The following is a 19,349-nucleotide window of genomic DNA, read 5'->3' as shown; positions in this document are numbered from 1 at the left end:
TATAGCTATTCGCTTGCTGTATCAGACCGGCAAGCGGAGTGTATACTAACCACCTATGTAGATAGAAAATAAAATAGGCATTATTTAGATGTGCATGCTACATCGTCGACCTCATCGTCATTTTCCATCAGGTGAGATGGACGTCAAATGCGCACTTATTTTTATATAAAAAGAAGAAGTTACGGGAAGACATGTGAATGGTATTAAAAACAAAGTAAAATATTTGTGTTTTCAGGCAGCGAGCTCTCTCGTCAGTTAGACATGTGGCTGTCAAAGGCGGATCTCACTCATGGGCCAGCTCGTGCTATCATTGCGCCGTAAGTACATTGAAAAAACGTCTATATATCTGCCATCCGTTCCAAAGCAGGACACTGGCATAATAAAATACCTACGACAAATCGTCGCTTTACTTTCTCAAACTCGTATCTTAAAACACAAAGTTACTGAAAACAATAAATGGATTGTATGTACAAATTTTGCAGGTTGATTTCACATCACATTTCTTTCATATTCACACGCTGGCTTTTCCCTATTCCTAAAGTAATGCTTCCAAATTAACACCCTTAATAAGAAATTTAAAATAAATAGAAATTGTCATCTCCGGAATAATCACTCTTTATAAGATACGAGTTTTAGAAATTATGGAAGGCATCGAAATGTGGTATGGTTGGAAAATTATTACGAGGACGAGCTCATGAAGTATCCTCATTTAAAACTCTAACTTCACGTGATTTATTTCTTTTTCATCATTAGATATAAAGTCTGTATTTTTTTAAAGACGGAGCAAAATGACAGATCATTGCGCCAAAATGTTGCCAACTTGCAAGCAGTTAGCGATTGAGTCGATAAATCGATCACGCTTATGGAATAAATAGCCGAACTTGTTTATTTGAATCATCCTCAACCCATTATAAATCCAATTACTGAGCACAAGTTCATTTGAATTGTCAATTTCTGTAAGTCCATACACACGTACACTGTATTTGGAAGTATATTTATGAAAAATACAAAAGGGAGGCATATTTTAAAGTTTTTTGTTTGAATTGAATGTAGATTATGAAATTCGGCTATGCTTTCAAATTTAAATACAATACAAATATTCTTTATTGCACACGGACAAATACATAATAATACAAAAAAGTAAAAACGACAGCTACAACAGGTGGCCTTATTGCTATATATATATAGGAAAAACTATAAGATAAAATTAATTGAGGGCGCAACAGAATTTGTATTTAATTAATACACATATTGCGCATACACAAATGAAGAAAAAAAGTAATAAATAAAGAAAACCTAATAATAACAATAGGTACACGAAATTTAAAATCAGGAAGAACAGGAGAAAATAACAATTAGAGTATAAGATAATGAGCTTTGAGTAAAGTTTTGAAAGACTCAACAGACTTAGGCGTCTGATTGATTCAGGTAAGGAATTCCACAGTTTGATGCTTCTAACATTGAAAGAATTGGAATAAAAGTTAAAAGAGTGGATATGACAGTTTAAAGAAAGAGTAAGAGAGAAGACCGTAAGGTTCGACTGAGAATAGTGCTATGATGCACGAAACAATGGGATGGTGGGATTAAACAGAACAGAGTATATACGAAAATCTCTACGACGACGAATGGGTAACCATCCAAGTTTGGAGCGAAAGTCTGAAACATGGGTCAAACTTACGCAACCCAAAAATGAACCTAATGCAAAGATTCTGCAACCGCTCCAGCTTGTTGAGTAGACCTTCAGACGAGTCTGGATAGAATAGGCAGAAGGAGCGACTGTGCTAGACTGATTTTAGTCGAAATGGGTAGAACATTTACCACATGTCGAATGGACATGTAAGCACTAAATATTCTCCTACTTTTTCCACGTTCACAGTTATACTTATAAAAATGTATATGAATAAACATTTATCTCGATACTCGTAGGCCAACTACGAAAATAAGAACATAGACGGCAATAACGCATATAGTAATCATTAGAACGTAACACTCACAATACAGTCATTTCAAAATTTTATCTTTCACAATCTGTCGACAACAACTACATCACTGTTCAAAATTGTATGAAAACTGGCAACCCTGTAAATGTCATTTTACTACCGTCTTCAAAAAAGACAGACTATAGGCTCTCTTGGGGTAAGTGGACTGGTCATAAGACTGATTAGGAAGACTTGTACCATTGTAACTTTTTGTGTACGGGAGCAATTATTCTTCACGAATTTCATCGCGCTCATCCAGCGCGATCGCCGCCGCGCAGCGACCGCGTGCGTCTAACTGTCATGGCAAAATACGCTCTATTTATTTACCATTTACGTTTGAACTTAAATGAGCGTTCCGGGCACGCTAGCGAACCTGACTTGAATTTGGTCAACGCGGCGGCCGCGCGGCGGCTACACGGACTCCGTTCAGCGCCCGCGCCGCATTCGCGCGTTTTGTATTATTCAGAGGAATTTAAATGTCGTTCGAATTCAGATTCGCTCATTGTATTTTTGTTACAGCTTTTTGTTCTTTCATTTTCTACATCAAATTTTGCATCATTTTCATCATCATATTATTTGTTTGATAAAAAAGACTGACTAATAATATTGTTCTTTAACAGGCACGCTGGTTACTCGTATTGCGGCGCGTGCGCAGCGTACGCGTACAGACAAGTCAGTCCTGTAGTTGTGTAAGTGTGATCCAAATGTAAATTATGATAGCAAACTGCCTACGCTGTCGAACGGTTACCACGCTAGACTGCCACGCAGAGGTCCCGGGTTCAATTCCCGGGCCGGGAGAAATATTTGTATGGTCTAAATTTACTTCTTTCAGGAATTTGGGTGCCATTTGTGGTTGTCTGTGTGTGTGTGTGTCCAAGCACCCGCGACACAGGGTTTACCTAGTGCGGGGCCATGAGTGTGTGCGTTATTATATTATTAATGTATCTGCCTTAAACATCGCACTGTTAATACAATAGTGTATTAAGTCAAAAAGTGTATTTTTTTTTAACTGCCTCCGTGGCCGAACGGTTACCATGCCGGACTGTCACGCAGAGGTCTCAGGTTCGATTCCCGGGCCGGGAGAAATATTTGTATGGCCTACATTTATTTCTCTCGTGAGTTACTAGTAAACTAGATCGAGGTGGAGGCCCATGATCTGCCCACCTCTGTCAGGTATGATGATAATAATATGTATGTATAACAGCCTCCTTGTCCGAACGGTTACCATGCCGGACTGCCACGCTGAGGTCCCAGGTTCGATTCCGATTACATTTATTTCTCTCGCGAGTTTGGGTGTAATTTGTGGTTGTTTATGTGTGTGTCCATGGCACCCGCGACACAGGGTTTCCCTAGTGCGGGGCTATGTTGAGTGTGTGCGTTATTATTATTATTATTTTTAACCGACTTCAGGACTAAAGGAGGAGGTTCTCAATTCGACTGTATTTTTTGTCTCTATTTGTGAACCGATTTTGATGATTCTTTTTTGTTGCAAAGAAGTAGACCTCAGTATTGGTCCCATTTAAATTTGAAAAAAATATTCCACCTCTAAGGGTGGCAAATTAGGGGATGAATCCCGTTACGCGCACTTTCCAGTAATAGATTTCAATAAAACTTGGCAAATGGTTGAAGTTTCAGGAACTTTTGAGGTCTTTTTTTTAATTAAAAAGGTTACAATTATTTAGGTTCGATGAAAAAACTAATTACTTCCCTTGAAAGATTATTACAATTTATGTATAGGTTACAAGTTTATTACAGACATATAAACAGTTTCCTAATTACCAAATATATTTAAAAATAAAATGTAAAAAATAATTTCATAATTAAATTTGTATTGAATTGATATTCAAGTATTTTTTGTGAAATTATTCCACTAGTTTGTTATAATTATGAAATTCCTTCGATTCCGGATTGTCACCGTCACTTGATATTATAAAAAAACCATGACATTTGACTCCGTCGTCTTCAAAAAGGGTAGACGATAGATATACGCCTGTGGGCGTGCCCCACTGTGGTGCAGTTGTTAAGTGACGTTTAAAACGTAGATAATCAGAAACTTTCATTATATTTTATTCCAGGAAACGGATCTTCATCCTAGGCCCATCGCACCACGTTCGACTTGGCGGCTGTGCACTCTCCTCGCTAGACAAGTACCAGACGCCGTTATATGATCTCACCATTGACAAACAAAGTTGGTTTTTTTATGGCAGTGATTGCATCGTCAATCTGCATTTTTCATGCGCACTTTTTGCTATTTTCCTACAATTTTTTATGATTTACAATCCGTCAACCAGAAGGTAGACCTACAACTGGGTAAAAAATTGCTGCGTGCCTTATTCCAACGTGACCATGGTCGAGTTTTAAATTTCAGAAAAAAGTCGCTATTTAGTCGGTTCTAGTAAAAAAAAATGGATTTAGTCGGTCCGCCGTTCAAAAGTTATAAGGGTGTTTTACTGTCCACGCTGCAATAAGCATATTCCAGCGGCACCTTGTCTCAGTCTCGAGAACTACAAAACCTAGCTTAGATCTGATTACACTAAAAAAAGTCGTGATTTAGTCGAAAAAACAAAATTCAGTTGTTACGCTGTTTTGAAGTTATTGAGGTGTTTTACTTTCCACGCTAGAATAAGCTTATTCCGGCGGCACCATTTTTGAATCTCGAGATAGCCGCTAGATCTGATTGTACCCAGAAATAGCCATGAATTAGTCAGTTCTAGTCGGAAAATTTTAGAATTAGTCGCTCCTTTGTTTAGAATATATAACCGATTTATTATTTGAAGGTTATACATATCGCACTGTTAATACAATAGTGAATTAACTCAAAAAGTGGATGTTCTCAGAATCGATGAAGAACGAATTATTCACTTTCCGCATAAAATAATTATAATTTGTGTATATGTTATAGTATGTTATAGACACTTAAACAATTTTTCAAAGAAATTAATAATTCAAATCGCTAGACTTAGTCATTTCTATTTAACTATAAGAATGAAACAGGACCGCTCTGAATCTTAGCTGGCTCAAACGTCCCTATAACATTGGCAGCATTACCGCGCTGAATAGCCAACGAAATTTGTTGCACCAAGTAAGATTTCTTAAATATATTTAGCAATAAAATGGAAAAAATAATTTCATGTTTTTGAATAAGGTTTCTCTTGGCCGAAACTAGCTCACATAAAGTGTGTCTCATATTGAGTTAAGTAGATATCTTTTGATTGTTTCTTACAATATTCTAACAACGGTTTTTTGACGTGTATCAAATTTCAATCAATGTATCAAATTTTAAGTGTAGAATCAAATTTTACGTTCAATTATGATATAATTTTAAATTTCACATATTTTGAGTTACAACACTATTGTAATAGCAGTGCGATGTGTTAGTCTCGGAGCTCATGTACAAATTTGCGACTAGAACGGACTAAATAGCGACTTTTGTTCTGGCCAGTCAAATTTCAAAAACTTGTCCATGGTCACGCTGGAATGAAGATTACAAGTCAGACTATCATTTGTGGTGCACAAAGTAAAGTAGCAAAATAAGGCATTTGTTTTTATTTTTGACATATTGCGCGATATAATTGACACGACCATTACGTACAAAGCGAAAATGGCTAACTGAGCGCAAGTATATGGAACTCCGCGTACTGTTGGCACACGTACCGCGCAAACTAAGCAGTTCTATTACTGTCGATTCCAATTTGCTACACACCACTTTTGGCTCCAGTTTGTAAGTTGCTCTTGTAGCTCGCTTTTGCTGGACATAGATTCTTAGTCTTATCTTAGACAGATACTTCATAGTCTTGTAAGTCATATTTATTTACAGTATATGCCGAGTTGGAAGCGACACGGCAATTCGAATGGATGGACGTACAAACGGATGAAGACGAGCACTCTATAGAAATGCATTTACCATATATCGCCAAGGTCATGGAAGAGTAAGTAGCCATTACAGTCTTTTTGATTATTTTTAATCGATCTTCAGTACCATGATAGTGCAGTACAACTCTAGTAATACTATAGGAATTCATTTACAAATTCCCACAGCGCCCAATTCTGCTAATTCTTGATTCCTTTGAGATATTGGCTATTCTGTTAAAATCTAGTTGCAATGGCTGTTAAGTTTCAGTGGAATGGCATATTCATACATTAAATTACTAACAATCAATGTTGCCTTACTATAACTACCATGGAAATTACTATATCTTAGTTTTTATGTCGTTTAAATAGCAAGATAAATATGAATATTATTCATCGGGTATATAACCAGAAATAGAGACAAAATGTCATTTAATTTGTTTGAAAAATTTTCTGCCAAATCATTTCGGTGACAACTGCGCTCCGATTGGTCAGCCCGAATTCGAACCAATTGACGGGTGTCGTCAATTGTTTCACTTAAAATCGACCAGTTTAACTTGAGCGTTGCTATAATGGACGAAAATTTAAAAATTACTTAATTAATATTTAATGATTCCGTTTGTATTGTAATTAGATGTTTTGCTGTTTTCCCCACACCACCGAATGGAAAAGCCCGCCATTGTTAGAGGTATTATCTTTATTACAATAAATACAGAATATTTTTGGAATATATGGAGACGTACACACAGGTCAGTTGTTGGCGCTGTACTATTTCAGCTTTCTAATTTGTGATTTCAGCGCAAACGAGAGTTGATATTTAAAAGTAATATAAGGCACATTTGTCTGTTGAGTTGCATGGCCCTTATTTCGTCTCTATTTCTGGTTATATACTCGATGGCCGCCAAGCAGTAATGTGACAATTACCATATTGAAAGGTAAGGGTGCCTTCAAATTTGACGCCTGTAAAACGCTGCAAGTTTCTTACAATATCTAGTCTGCAAATGAAATGGAGTTGGGCTGGTCATACCTGAAGATCTGTGGGCCGAGGTGGAACCCCTAATTTCACCGGCACCTTTAACCCGAACCGGAACGCAACTCCTATGGGGGCCTACTCTCGTATTCCGTCAGACGTTTGTCCGAAACAATGACTGTTAATTAAAAAAAAATTTGTTTATTTGACAACAGAATTGTGCAGGTAGATACATAATAAATAAGAAATAAAATACAACTCTATAGACACAACTTGTTGCAACGTAAATCGCGTACAGAGAATTGGTCTTGATTCCTTGAAGCCTGTCTCGCAGGTCATCAATGTTTCCTCTTTACAAGTTAGAAGTTAACAATTATCGCAATCGGAATACAATATCAAAGAAGTTTTGTCAATAAATTATTAGGACTAAATATGAACAAATGAAAATAAATAAGGTAATAAAAATACTTAATTAAACTTATCGAGTTCTTAGGTTTTCACGATTGTTACACATAGGAAATGAAACTATTTTTCCGGATCTTGGAAAATTAGAAATTGGAATGTTTTCTTTGTAAAATTAAAAATAAGGTGATTAATTAATAACTATTGTAACTATAGTGAAAAAATAGGGTGGTTTGCATCAATATTAGATATAACTGGTTGAAGACTGTACCACCTCAGTCAACCGTGACCATGGGACCTGTAAAGCGCCCGAAACGTCGGTTTGTTTGAAAAAACAAATATACGCGATTTAAATCCGGAAAAATAGTTTCATTAATTAAACTTGTGATACATTATAATGGAAAGGATTGACGAATACTTCTTTTTTTTTTAATAATAATAATAATGTATTATATTTCGCTCCACAAACATAACAACTAAACATGAACAAAAGAAAGATAGACAAAAATAGTGTTTATATTATGCGTGCGTGCGTGCGTGCGTGTGTATGTGTGTGTGTGTGGTACATGTTTGTGAGTAGACGGTTTTGTATACTAATAACTCAGGCTTTAATAATAAGAAGTTCCTCAACTTCATCGTAACTACGTCCTAACAACCATTTCGTGATTAACGCTCTTGCTTCATGTTTAGTAAGGAGTAAAATGTTTAATTTATTATTTAAAAAAATTATAAAGACGACTACCTCTGTAGTAGAAGAATCTTTGCGCAAACGAAGTTCTAGCGCTATTGTGTTCGGAACTAGTAAAGAGTCTTCGATTGGTAGACACAGAAGATTTTCTAGAAGGTAGAGTGATTGAGTGTTGACCATTGACTTACAATTAAATGGACGACGGGTCTAATACAAAAACCACGAAAAAAATGTCCCAAGTCAACCTATTTAAACGTAGTGACATGTAAAGGAATATGAAAAAGCTAACACATTGAATTTAAATTGTAATGTCATCGCAGTACTGTCTAATTTTGCTTGCTTCGCTGTCAGTCGAACAAACGAAGACTAAAGCGTGAATGACGCTCTGTATACGATTTTAACGCCCTATAAGTTCGGACTCTTTTTAGCGCGGACCCGACGTCCATATAATTGTAAGTCAATGGTGCTGACGCATTAAAGTCAGAAGCAGTACAGTTGCCGTACAGATAGTACGTTCGCTTCCGGATATAGCTGCCATGTAGGAAAAAGTCGGGGTTTTAGGAGTGCAACCTTCAGCAAACATCTTTGTGCTCGTTCCAATATTATTAGATTGTTTTTATATGATACTATATCTTTACAAAGTTGATTATGGGTGTTAATTGTTGTACGTGTGTGTATGTGTAGACAATGTCAACTATGAAGCTTTCAATTTTTTTATTTATTTCTTATTTGACAGTAATTGTTTCGGATGCGTGTCGGACGAAGAACGAGAGTACAGGGTCTGTAGGTCCATTCCGAACCTTACGATAACTCTGTTGTCGACCGATTCGATTACGTATCGTACGATTTCTTTTCATTATTTTTTACAATAAATCGAATCAAACGTCAAACTGTCGTATTCGAAACCGAACCGAAATGACGTCACACTCGCACGATTACTCGTACTTCTCAACCGGCAAAGGCTGCGTTATTCAGAACGAAATCTTTTATTATTTTAAATAAAACCTGGAGTTTTGTTCAATTTCATTAATTTATTTGAATGCGAGACTAATGCATTGCTATATTTAAGGCCTTTACAGTCTTGAAAATGTATATAAAAGGACTTCATTTTTCTTATAATCTATTTCACCGACTAACTCCGTAAACGCTCTTGGACAACGACATCCAATCGAACGATTCGATTAAAATATCGAAGAGTCCTGAATCGGGGTCCTGGACCGGTGTGTCGCTTACCACCAGAGGCACGACCCGTTCGTCACTTGGGTATCATTAAAAAAAACGCAGTATCACGTTACTACTTGGCGGCAGAAAGAGATAAGGTGGCAGTACTTCCCTGGATGAACTCTTTCACATGGACCTCTACTGCTACTTTCGATCTTTGTACGAATGATAATTACAATATTGAATTGTTATTACACATTCAAAATGAATTTTAAACAAATTTTGTTTTCTTTTTAGATATAAAACTGGATTTACAATTATTCCTATTCTAGTTGGATCTCTTACGCCTGAAAAGGAGGCAAGGTGAGAATTTTATCTGTATATTTTTATAATATTATATATTTTTATTAATTTTATTATTAAAAGTATTTCTTCAGTATTAAAGGGACGAAATCCAAAAAAGTCTTTTTTTATTGCCTACGCGGATTTGATTAGAACACTAATGCCGGATTCACGAGATTTTCACTAGCGTTTTTCGCTTGCTTTCGTTGGCTGGGTAGAAATCTGCCTTTCGCTCAAAGGCGTTCAGAAGTCTTCTGCTTTGCGTTGCGGAGAGACTTGCGCGCATACGCGGCGCCTTGCCTTTGTTTGGGTTGTCGACACTCTCGAACCGTCTGCTGCTCTGTGATTGGCCAGTGGTGCTGCCCTCCGTAAACGTTCCTTGTTGCTTGCGTGGAAATATCCAGCTTGCTAGATATCAAACTCAAGCAACGTAAAAAAATCCAACCCAAAGCAAGCGGCTGGCGCAAGCGAGCCACTCGTGAACGGTCTTTTCACGTGTTGGGAGTGCCCATACCAACAAAAACGATAGTGCCGTGTATAGAGTGATTATTTAAAGAGAAATTTAGAACTTTCTAGATGTCCGTGTCTGGTACCGAGTGTAGCAGTTGTTGAGGTTTAAGTGGGCACTGGCGAGTTAGCGATGCGCGACTTTGAATGTTACTAATATTAATCATTCGAATGGGCAAATCATTCATTTAACTGCTTCCGTGGCCGAACGGTTACCACTCTCTGCCACGCAGAGGTCCCAGGTTCGATTCCCGGGTCGGGAGAAATATTTGTATGGTCTACATTCATTTCTCTCGTGAGTTTGGGTGTAATTTGTGGTTGTCTATGTGTGTGTCCATGGCGCCCGCGACACAGGGTTTCCCTATTGCGCGGCTATGTTGATTGTGAGCGTTATTATTATTATAAGTTTATTTAAACATATAAATTAAATTTAGATTTAGGTTTAGATTCGCCTAAGTCGAATCCACTGCCATTCGGTCGGGTGCACAAGTCGAATGACCATTATATCGGAACACCTCACTCATCATGTCCATGCCAAAATATCCCTGTCCCCGTCACATTTACAGTATTTACCTTTACGTCAGAGAGGGCTAGGTGATCACGAGCAGAAATGCTGTATGGAATCTATGGATTAGTACTACTAATTAGTAATGAATGATCATTCAAATCATTCGATTACGAAAATTACTAATTTTACATTCGAATGACATAATTAGCGATTACTAATGAGTCGAATAACGAAATCATTCAAGAGACTGCCGCGGGAGCGTGCGGATGTCCCCGCGTCTCTGTAACTCCCCGCCGACGCCTGCGCCGCTAGAGTTTGCCCCACGCGCAAGTGAAAGACTCGTAATCAAATGCTAGTTACGCGTAATTGCACTATCCCCGACGATATACACTTCGATTATTATCAGAACCGCTATATAATAATAATAATAATAATAATTCATTTATTTGTGAAAACACAGGTTAGATATGCAAGTTGGCATGTACAAAAATGAGTAGGTATAGTTTCACTGTGTCCGGCCAAACATTTGGCATACAAACATATTGAAAGTATATTTGGTATATGAATATTATAATACAAACATAATTACCGGTATTGACAATATAAAAATGAAAAGAAAAAAAAAAGGAAATATATTTAAAGTATTACATATGTTTATAATATCGTTAGTATTCAAGAATGTCAGATTAATTGTTAATGTCCAAAATAGTGAATATAATAAAAACAAATTAATTCATTTCAACAATTAAATTACAAAAGTCAAGCGGCTTTGTCAGGTCAAAAAGATTAAGTTATAGTGTCATTTAAGAATTCGTTGATGTCATAGTAACATTTATCTATTAATAAATTGCTCAACACATTTTGGAACTTATGCGTTTCAAGTGATTTTATACGATCAGGAATTTTATTGTATATGACCGGTGCGAGTTGAACAACACTCTTTCTAAGAAGAGCTGTTTTGCAGATCTTTGTGCTTAATAAATGTGGTCTAGGACGTAAATGACGATTTTGTACCGGCGGTCTAACTGAGAAGAAATTTGAGTTCATTTTGACAAATCAAGAGATTTCAAGATTATACAGGCAAGGAAAAGTCAACAGTCTCAGAGACTTAAAAAAAGGACGACAGCTTTCCGTATATTTTAACGCTGTCACCAAAACACTACAAAATCTTGATTTGTAATCAAGATTTTAAAAATATTGGTCGTAAATTATTTATTGATTTATTTACTCATATTACAATAATTTATTGTCTAGGTACTTGGCACTCTTGAACCTAAAGGGTTTGTTTGAGTGTTGCTCTATTCGTAATATTTATACACACATAATCTTAAATATATAAACAAAATTTTGTTTATTGAACAAATAAACGTACGCATAGACAAAGCGTGTCACAAATAATAACGAAAGAACAAACAATATCGTGATATTTAACAATCTTAGTAAATTAAATATAAATAACTATATAATATAATATTATCATAATCATTAAAATAGAAACAAAAGTAAAAACTAAAAAAACAAGGTAGTTTTATAAAATATATTTTAATTTAAAGCCTGCGATACGTGTTGGCAGAGACTAGGCCAACTCGTACGTTGCCCACACGTTGGGCGCAATCTGTTTTCATTGGGCATTGAAACGATATGGACGACGTAAAAGTGAAACTTACAACTTACATGAAAACTTTGGGAATGGAACCTATTTTTCGGATCTCAATTATTTTTCAAACATACCAACGTTTCGGGCCCTTTATAAATAAATAAATTTATAGGTCCCATAGTCACAGCTGACTGAGTAAACTTATCAACCAGTCAAGTCTGATTTTAATGCAAAATGCCTATTTTTCACTATAGTTACAAAAGTTATTAATTGAACTATCTTATTTGTTCCAAACGTGTGAACACCATTGGCCGAGCGCAGGCGAGCTCCAGAGACGAATGGTCGCGAGCGACTGCGAATTGTGACAGGTCACGCCAAAAGAGCCCTGTACACGTTGGCACTTGCCTTCACTCGATCAACTAGGCGAGCGCCACCGAGCATGTATTGCAGGCTTAAAAAAGAAGTAACAAGTTGTGGACTCTTAATATAATTTAACCTTTACCCTGTTGGCATATCGTTGAAAGTTGTTGGATGCTACGACGTTTTGAAATTTTAATTTATGTACTACCATCTAGTGGTCAATAACTGAACGACGACGAGCGATTGGTCTCGAGTCGCGAAACTGTCAAAAAATCTTCTAGACTCGCGAATTTTTTTCCAGGTACGGTGCAATCCTGGCGCCATACCTCGCGGACCCTCAGAATCTTCTGGTAATCTCTTCAGACTTCTGTCACTGGGGCTCACGCTTCAGATATACGTGGAGAGATAATTCGAGGGGACCTATTTATCAGAGTATCGAGTGGCTGGATAAACAGGTACGAACACCTTTCTGGGAGATACAGTCGATTTGCCGTTCTGGTTGGAGGCATTGTGAAAACTCAGGTGACAAAATTTGAGGAGCAGAGATTGTTAGACCTGGACGGTGTCCTTGTGTGTCGCCACTGTTTGCGAATATTTACCAATAACATTGGCTTCTGTAGCCATCTAAGGGCACATGAAAGAGCAAACAACCGTAGCTCTAATTCTATACAATAGCAGTCGCTGTAACCGAAACCGGCTAGGACACACACACACACACACACACACGAATAACTTTGGGTATATTTTTAGCAACGTGGTTTTCTTTGAAGTGAATATGCCTTGGCTATACAAAGTTGTTTAATTGTTATGTCTATTGGTGGAGCAACCTGTATACAGGGTTATTTGTAAAATACTAAGAACTTCATAGGACTATATTATTAACACCATAAACAATAAGTTTCATTCCGTGAATTTTAATAATTATGTTTTGTTACAATTATTAATACAAAGATAACACTTAGAAAAAGATCCTTCCATTCGGCCAGATTCGAACCGATGACGTCCTCTAACAAACCGTGGCACACGCTATGGCCAACTAAGCACGGAACGAACCAGCGGAACTCGCGAATTTTTCCATGTGCAAACGTGCAACGTGTCCGACAAACAATTGTTGGATCTTTGTGCCTGGTTTTTAACGATTTTTCAGCCGTAGCGCCATCTATGAGAAATCTATGAAAGTATTTCGTCACCCAGTTAGCGACACCTTTACTACCAGCCCTGGCTAAAGATGTCGCTATTCACTGTAATTAAGTGTTTCATTGAACGTCAGGATGTTTCACTTATTTTTTGTGAAATTATTCCAGTAGTTTGTTATAATTATTAAAACAAAGATCGAACACTTAGTAAAAATTCCTTCGATCCGGCCGGATTCGAACCGACGCCGACGTCCTCTAGCAAACCGTGGCAGATGCTATGCCAACTAAGCATTATTTCTAAGTGTTTGATCTTTGTATTAATAATTATAACAAACTAATGGAGTAATTTAAAAAAAAAATTAATATCATGGTGGTGAAACATCCTAACATTCAATAAGACACTTCATTGTGTTTTAATTTTGTACAAAAATAAAAATGTTTGTAAGAAAGATAGAAAGAAAGAAAGAAATATTTTTATTCCATAAATGTGTTCTACATTTAACAACTGCGAAACATAATTATAACATGAAATAAATCGAAATAAAAAAGAAAAAAAACCATAACAATTATAATACACACAAATAGCACACAAACAGGAAGCAAATTACAATAACAATAAATAATCCCGTCCGGACGCTTTCGCAACCGTAGTACGCAACCAGTTGCGAATGAGGATTTTTTACTCTTTGATCGCAACTATTGCCAATCAAGTGTATTTTTTTGTGGTTGCGAAAAAAATTCAACTTTTCAAAATACGTAGTTGACATGGAAGAAAAGCATTTCTTGATACGCAACCAGTGACCAACATTATAAACAAATAATTATCGTAGTGTGGATCCATGTATTAGAATAGAATAGAATAATTTATTTCGGACCATGTTCCATAGTAATGTTAATAATACAGTAAATTTGTCTTACGTGCTATGGTTAGTACAATACAAAATTACTTAATTCTAGTGAAATGCTACACCTAGACCTTAATGTATTCAGTATTACGTACAACATTATCTGGTACAAAAAAAAATTAAAACTACTTATATATAAATATTATTTTTCTTCCTATTTTAAGATATAATACCCACCGGACGCTTTCGCAACCGTAGTTCGCAACCAGTTGATGTGTGAGCACGTCACAATGTTACATTGTCAAGATTAACAAGAAATTATTGAATTGGCTGGTATACTTTTGAAAAAAAAAAGTCTTCAGTCGCCACTGGTTGCGAAACTTAGCAATCATGATGTCTAGTTGCGAACGAAGAAAAAATACTCTTGTTTGGCAATTAGTTGCGATCAAAGTGTAAAAAATCCTCATTCGCAACTGGTTGCGATCAAAGTGTAAAAAATCCTCATTCGCAACTGGTTGCGAACTACGGTTGCGAAAGCGTCCGGAGGGAATAATCAAGCGGTAAGCCGTAAATGCACATGCTGTGCTGTTCGTCATCCGTCATCCACTGACCTTGGTGTCGTCGCACTGCATGTGCTACGACGCCGATTTTCAGTGGATCCGGTAACAGGGCACATATGGCACGGAACATAGTAGACGACACAGACGTGTACAATTTAATATAATTTTGGCTAATAGTATAACTATATAATAATAGTGTAATTGTAAACGATAGTGCAATTGTAAATAGTAATGCAACTCTGAATAATAGAGTAATTGTAAAAAATAATAATTCGCACCCCTCATGGAAGAATGGCATAAGTGGAGTAGCGTCAAACATGTTTATTGCTCCAATACAGAAAAATATAACCCACATCCTCTCCAATTCTTGTAACTCTGTCTACAATATTAATCGCTAGAATTACAAGAATTGGAGAGGATGTGGGTAATATTTTTCTGTATCTAATGGAGCAATAAACATGTCTGACGTAACTCCACTTATGCCATTCTTCCATGAGGGGTGCGAATATTGTAGTAATTAGCATACAGATATAGCACGAGAATGGTTACCATGCCGGACTGTCACGCAAATGTCCCAGGTTCGATTCCCGGGCCGGGAGAAATATTTGTATTACCTAGATTTATTTCTCTCGTGACTTTGGGTGTAATTTGTGGTAGTCTTCGTGGGTGTTCATGTTCATGGCACCCGCGACTCATGGTTTCCCTAGTGCGGGGCTATATTGAGTGTGTGCGTTATTATTATTTGACGTCAGTCAATGTCTTAAACCGGGTCACAGAGTAAGAAGGTATCAGTCTCAGTCCATTAAGAAAGCCAGAGTCACAGATAAGTATCAAACAGAGAAAACAACACACGTCCGCATAACACAGCTGTAAAAACCGACCAATTAGCTTGCCATTATGAATACGGCTTTAGCGACTTGTCTGTAACAAATCACGTGCGGCTGTGTTTTCACAGTACTAGGTCGCTAACTTGAATAGACTCAAGTTGTATTGTGGTCGAGCCTTTTCTTTAGGATATGTATAAACAAAACGTATTGTCAATTGTTTTAGGGTATGGATATTATAGAGAAAATGGATCCTCGTGCGTTTACGGATTACCTCAACAAATATGGGAACACCATCTGCGGCAGACACCCCATTGGCGTGTTATTGCAGGTACTGCTGTTTTTTTTTATTCAGGATGTTTCACCATTATAATATTCTATTATTTTTTGTGTTATTCCACTAGTTTATTATAATTATTAAATAATGATGGAAACTTAGAAAAAAAATTCTTGCCAGACGCCAAGCCACGGAACGAACCAGCGGACTTCATGAATTTGTCTGTGCAGCGAGCATTGAACTACCAACAAATGTACGTCGGGTCTAATACAAAACCCACGGAAATAATGTCCGCAGTTAACCTATACAAACGTAGTGACATGAAGGTGGCATGTAACGAAACCTAAAAAAAAACTAAAACATTTAATATACATGTAATTTCATTGCAGTACTGCCTAATTTTGCTTGCAACAATTTGAGGGCCCAAAAATACCATATTCAGCGTCTACTGGATACTTACAAAATGCATCATATTTAGCTTCGATTGAAAATTACTTGAACACAAGAGTAATGGAGCAGCCTTTAAAAAAAATATGATACAAAAAAACCTGTTTTTACACTTTACTGCAGTAATTTGTACAAGTTATTATTATATAGTACTGCATGATTGACAACCGCGCTGTCAATCGAACAAACGAAGATTGTTGCGCGATTGACAGCGCGGCATCTGTATGCGATTTTAACGCCTTATAGGTGCGGACACTTTTTAGCGCGAACCCGACGTCCATTTGTTGCTAAGTCAATGGCAGCGAGTAAATAATCTTAATAGCATTGCAGCTGTTATGGATCACCAGGTGCACGATTTGTTCGTCCCGTCACTTAATATCATAAAAAAATTTCAACTGTAATGGGTAGGAGTGTCGCTTACCAACAGGCGCGCGACTTAATTACTCATTTATCACGTTTTTTGCTAATCAAAGTTCGTGAAGTGTAAGTGAATGTTTTTTTTTTGTTTGCAGGCGATATCGAAGCTGCAGTCACAAGCAAACTCACCTCAAATGTCATTCAAGTTTTTAAAATACGCTCAGTCCTCCCAATGTATGAACATGCAAGACTCTTCTGTCTCCTACGCTAGTGCATCTCTCGTTTTCGAATAATTTTTTTAAGAATTAATTGTAATAAACAAAATGTATTTTAAGCTGGCAGGTTAGCTTTTTTCTCGCTAAGTATGAATCAACGCCCATAAATGTATCATACTCCGTCCATCAAGTATATAACCAGAAATAGAGACGAAACGTCATTTAATTTGTTTGAAAACTATTCTGCCAAATCGTTACGGTGACAACTGCGCTCCGATTGGCCAGCCCGAATTCGAAACAATTAACGGGTGTCGTTAATTGTTTCACTTCATATGGACCACTTTTACTTGCTATAATGGCCAAAATTTGAAAAATTACGATGAAATGTAATTACGTTTGTTTGGTTTTGGAGAATCTTCGTAACACTATTAACACAGGTTTTGTACCTAGAATAGGTTATGATGGTTCAACTTTTGTTTTGCCCATACAATCGAATTGTACCTTATTGTAGTCATCTAGTTTAAGTGCTGTATGTTTAAATTGAATAAATTTATTATTATTATTATTTATATGTCTCGCATTGTTAAATGCAGAATATTTTTGAAATATACCGAGACGTACACACAGGTCAATTGTTGGCGCTGTCTACATTTCAGTGCAAACGAGAGTTGATATTTAAAAGTGATATATATAGCCCATTTGCCTGATGAGTTGCCAGGGATGGAAGGCCCTTACTTCGTCTCTATTTCTGGTTATATACTCGATGACTCCGTCCAAACATTTATTTAACTTTTGACATTCACGATTAAAACTTCTGAAATAAAATCGATTGATATAAACAATCGAATCGGAAACGCCAATGTCCTAATGGATTAGATCACCAATTCATTACAATTCGAGCTGTCAAAAGTTAAATAAACGGTTGGACGGAGTTTATTTGTAATAAACAAAATGCATCTTAAGCTTAACCGGTTTGCTTTTTTCTCGCCAAGTATGAATCCACGCCCATAGATGTATTAAAGATCTGAAGTTGATAAAAACGTTTGTCACAGCGATGGCACCAATAGTCGATTTTAAAGAAACTGTGTTTTTAAATTTGGTATAAATTTCTTATTTTTATACATAATATCTGTAGTGATTAATTTATATGACAGATATAATCTCAAGAAAGATTGTGCTGTAGTATGTTTCATAAAAAGCTAATATAATTACTACTAAAAAAACCTAAACAACAATTTCTTTAAATCTCCAGTAAAATCCATTAATTAACTAACCAGAATTACACTTGTCCATAGGAAACGTGTTAGTATGATATAAAATGTTGTCCCTAATACAATACAATACAATATAAATATTCTTTTTGCACACTGGGACAAATACATAATAATACAAAAAATTAAAATGACAGGTACAATATGGCTTTATGGCTAAATAGCAATCTCTTCCAGGCAACGTTCTTGCTACAGGAAAAAACTAAGATAATAAATAATTAATTGAGGTCGCAAAAGAATATGTATTTAATACACATAGTACATATATACACAAATTAAAATAATAATAATAATAATAATAAACAAATAAAGTACTTAATTATGTTGAAAGCTGCTGATCGCGATGAACTTAAAAAAACGAAAAAGATTTAAAACAATTCGCACCCCTCATGGAAGAATGGCATAAGTGGAATTACGTCAGACATGTTTATTGGAGAGCATGTGGGTTATATACATATTTCTGTATCTAATCTCCAGTTGGAGAGGATGTGGGTCATATTATTCTGTATCTAATGGAGCAATAAACATGTTTGACGTAATTCCACTTATGCCTTTCGTCCATGAGGGGTGCGAATTTAATTTATTAAGTAAAAAAATTACAATTATAATTCTTATTTCTATTTTACAACAATGCTCGGTCAATGTGAGAACCAGATTGAAGTCCACGGAAAATGCCAAGCGGCCACACAGCTTACGTGTAGATTGCACAATACATGTGTCACTCGTTTTCATGGAAGATGCAAAGGGGCATGTTACATACGTCTAGATCATCTAACAAATAAATAAATAAAATCTCAGTACAGAGTAGTACTAAAAAAACCGACTTCAAAAGTTCGTGGAATTACATTTGCCAAGTTTATTGAAATCAATTACCGGAAAGTGCGCGAAATCGGATTGATAGTTACCCTTAGAAGTGGAATAAATTCTTCAAATTTAAATGGGACCACTACTGAGTCCTATAGTCCTAGTACCCTATGTCCAACAAAAAAAGAATCATCAAAACCTCCTCCTTTTTTAGAAATGAATTTAAAAAAGATGTCAAACAGTGGTGCTT

At 36.3% G+C, this 19,349-nt stretch overlaps 1 protein-coding gene across 1 annotated transcript in view; it reads left to right on the top strand.

Annotated features, from left to right (window-relative positions):
- The window catches only part of LOC113234467 (protein MEMO1), a 23,187-nt gene extending 5,608 nt beyond the window's left edge, over positions 1-17,579 (top strand). The window contains exons 2-9 of the mRNA XM_026469788.1: positions 236-317; positions 2,600-2,668; positions 4,055-4,167; positions 5,797-5,908; positions 9,347-9,412; positions 12,665-12,818; positions 15,955-16,059; positions 16,965-17,579. Coding sequence (XP_026325573.1) covers positions 236-317; positions 2,600-2,668; positions 4,055-4,167; positions 5,797-5,908; positions 9,347-9,412; positions 12,665-12,818; positions 15,955-16,059; positions 16,965-17,102 — 839 coding nt within the window. The 3' untranslated portion in view covers positions 17,103-17,579. The remainder of the gene's footprint in view (positions 1-235; positions 318-2,599; positions 2,669-4,054; positions 4,168-5,796; positions 5,909-9,346; positions 9,413-12,664; positions 12,819-15,954; positions 16,060-16,964) is intronic.
- Positions 17,580-19,349: the final 1,770 nt, after the last annotated feature.

Source organism: Hyposmocoma kahamanoa, unplaced genomic scaffold (assembly GCF_003589595.1).
Source record: "Hyposmocoma kahamanoa isolate Upper Pololo Valley unplaced genomic scaffold, ASM358959v1 84, whole genome shotgun sequence".
Taxonomy (NCBI): domain Eukaryota; kingdom Metazoa; phylum Arthropoda; class Insecta; order Lepidoptera; family Cosmopterigidae; genus Hyposmocoma; species Hyposmocoma kahamanoa.
This window is presented reverse-complemented; position numbering and strand designations above follow the sequence as displayed.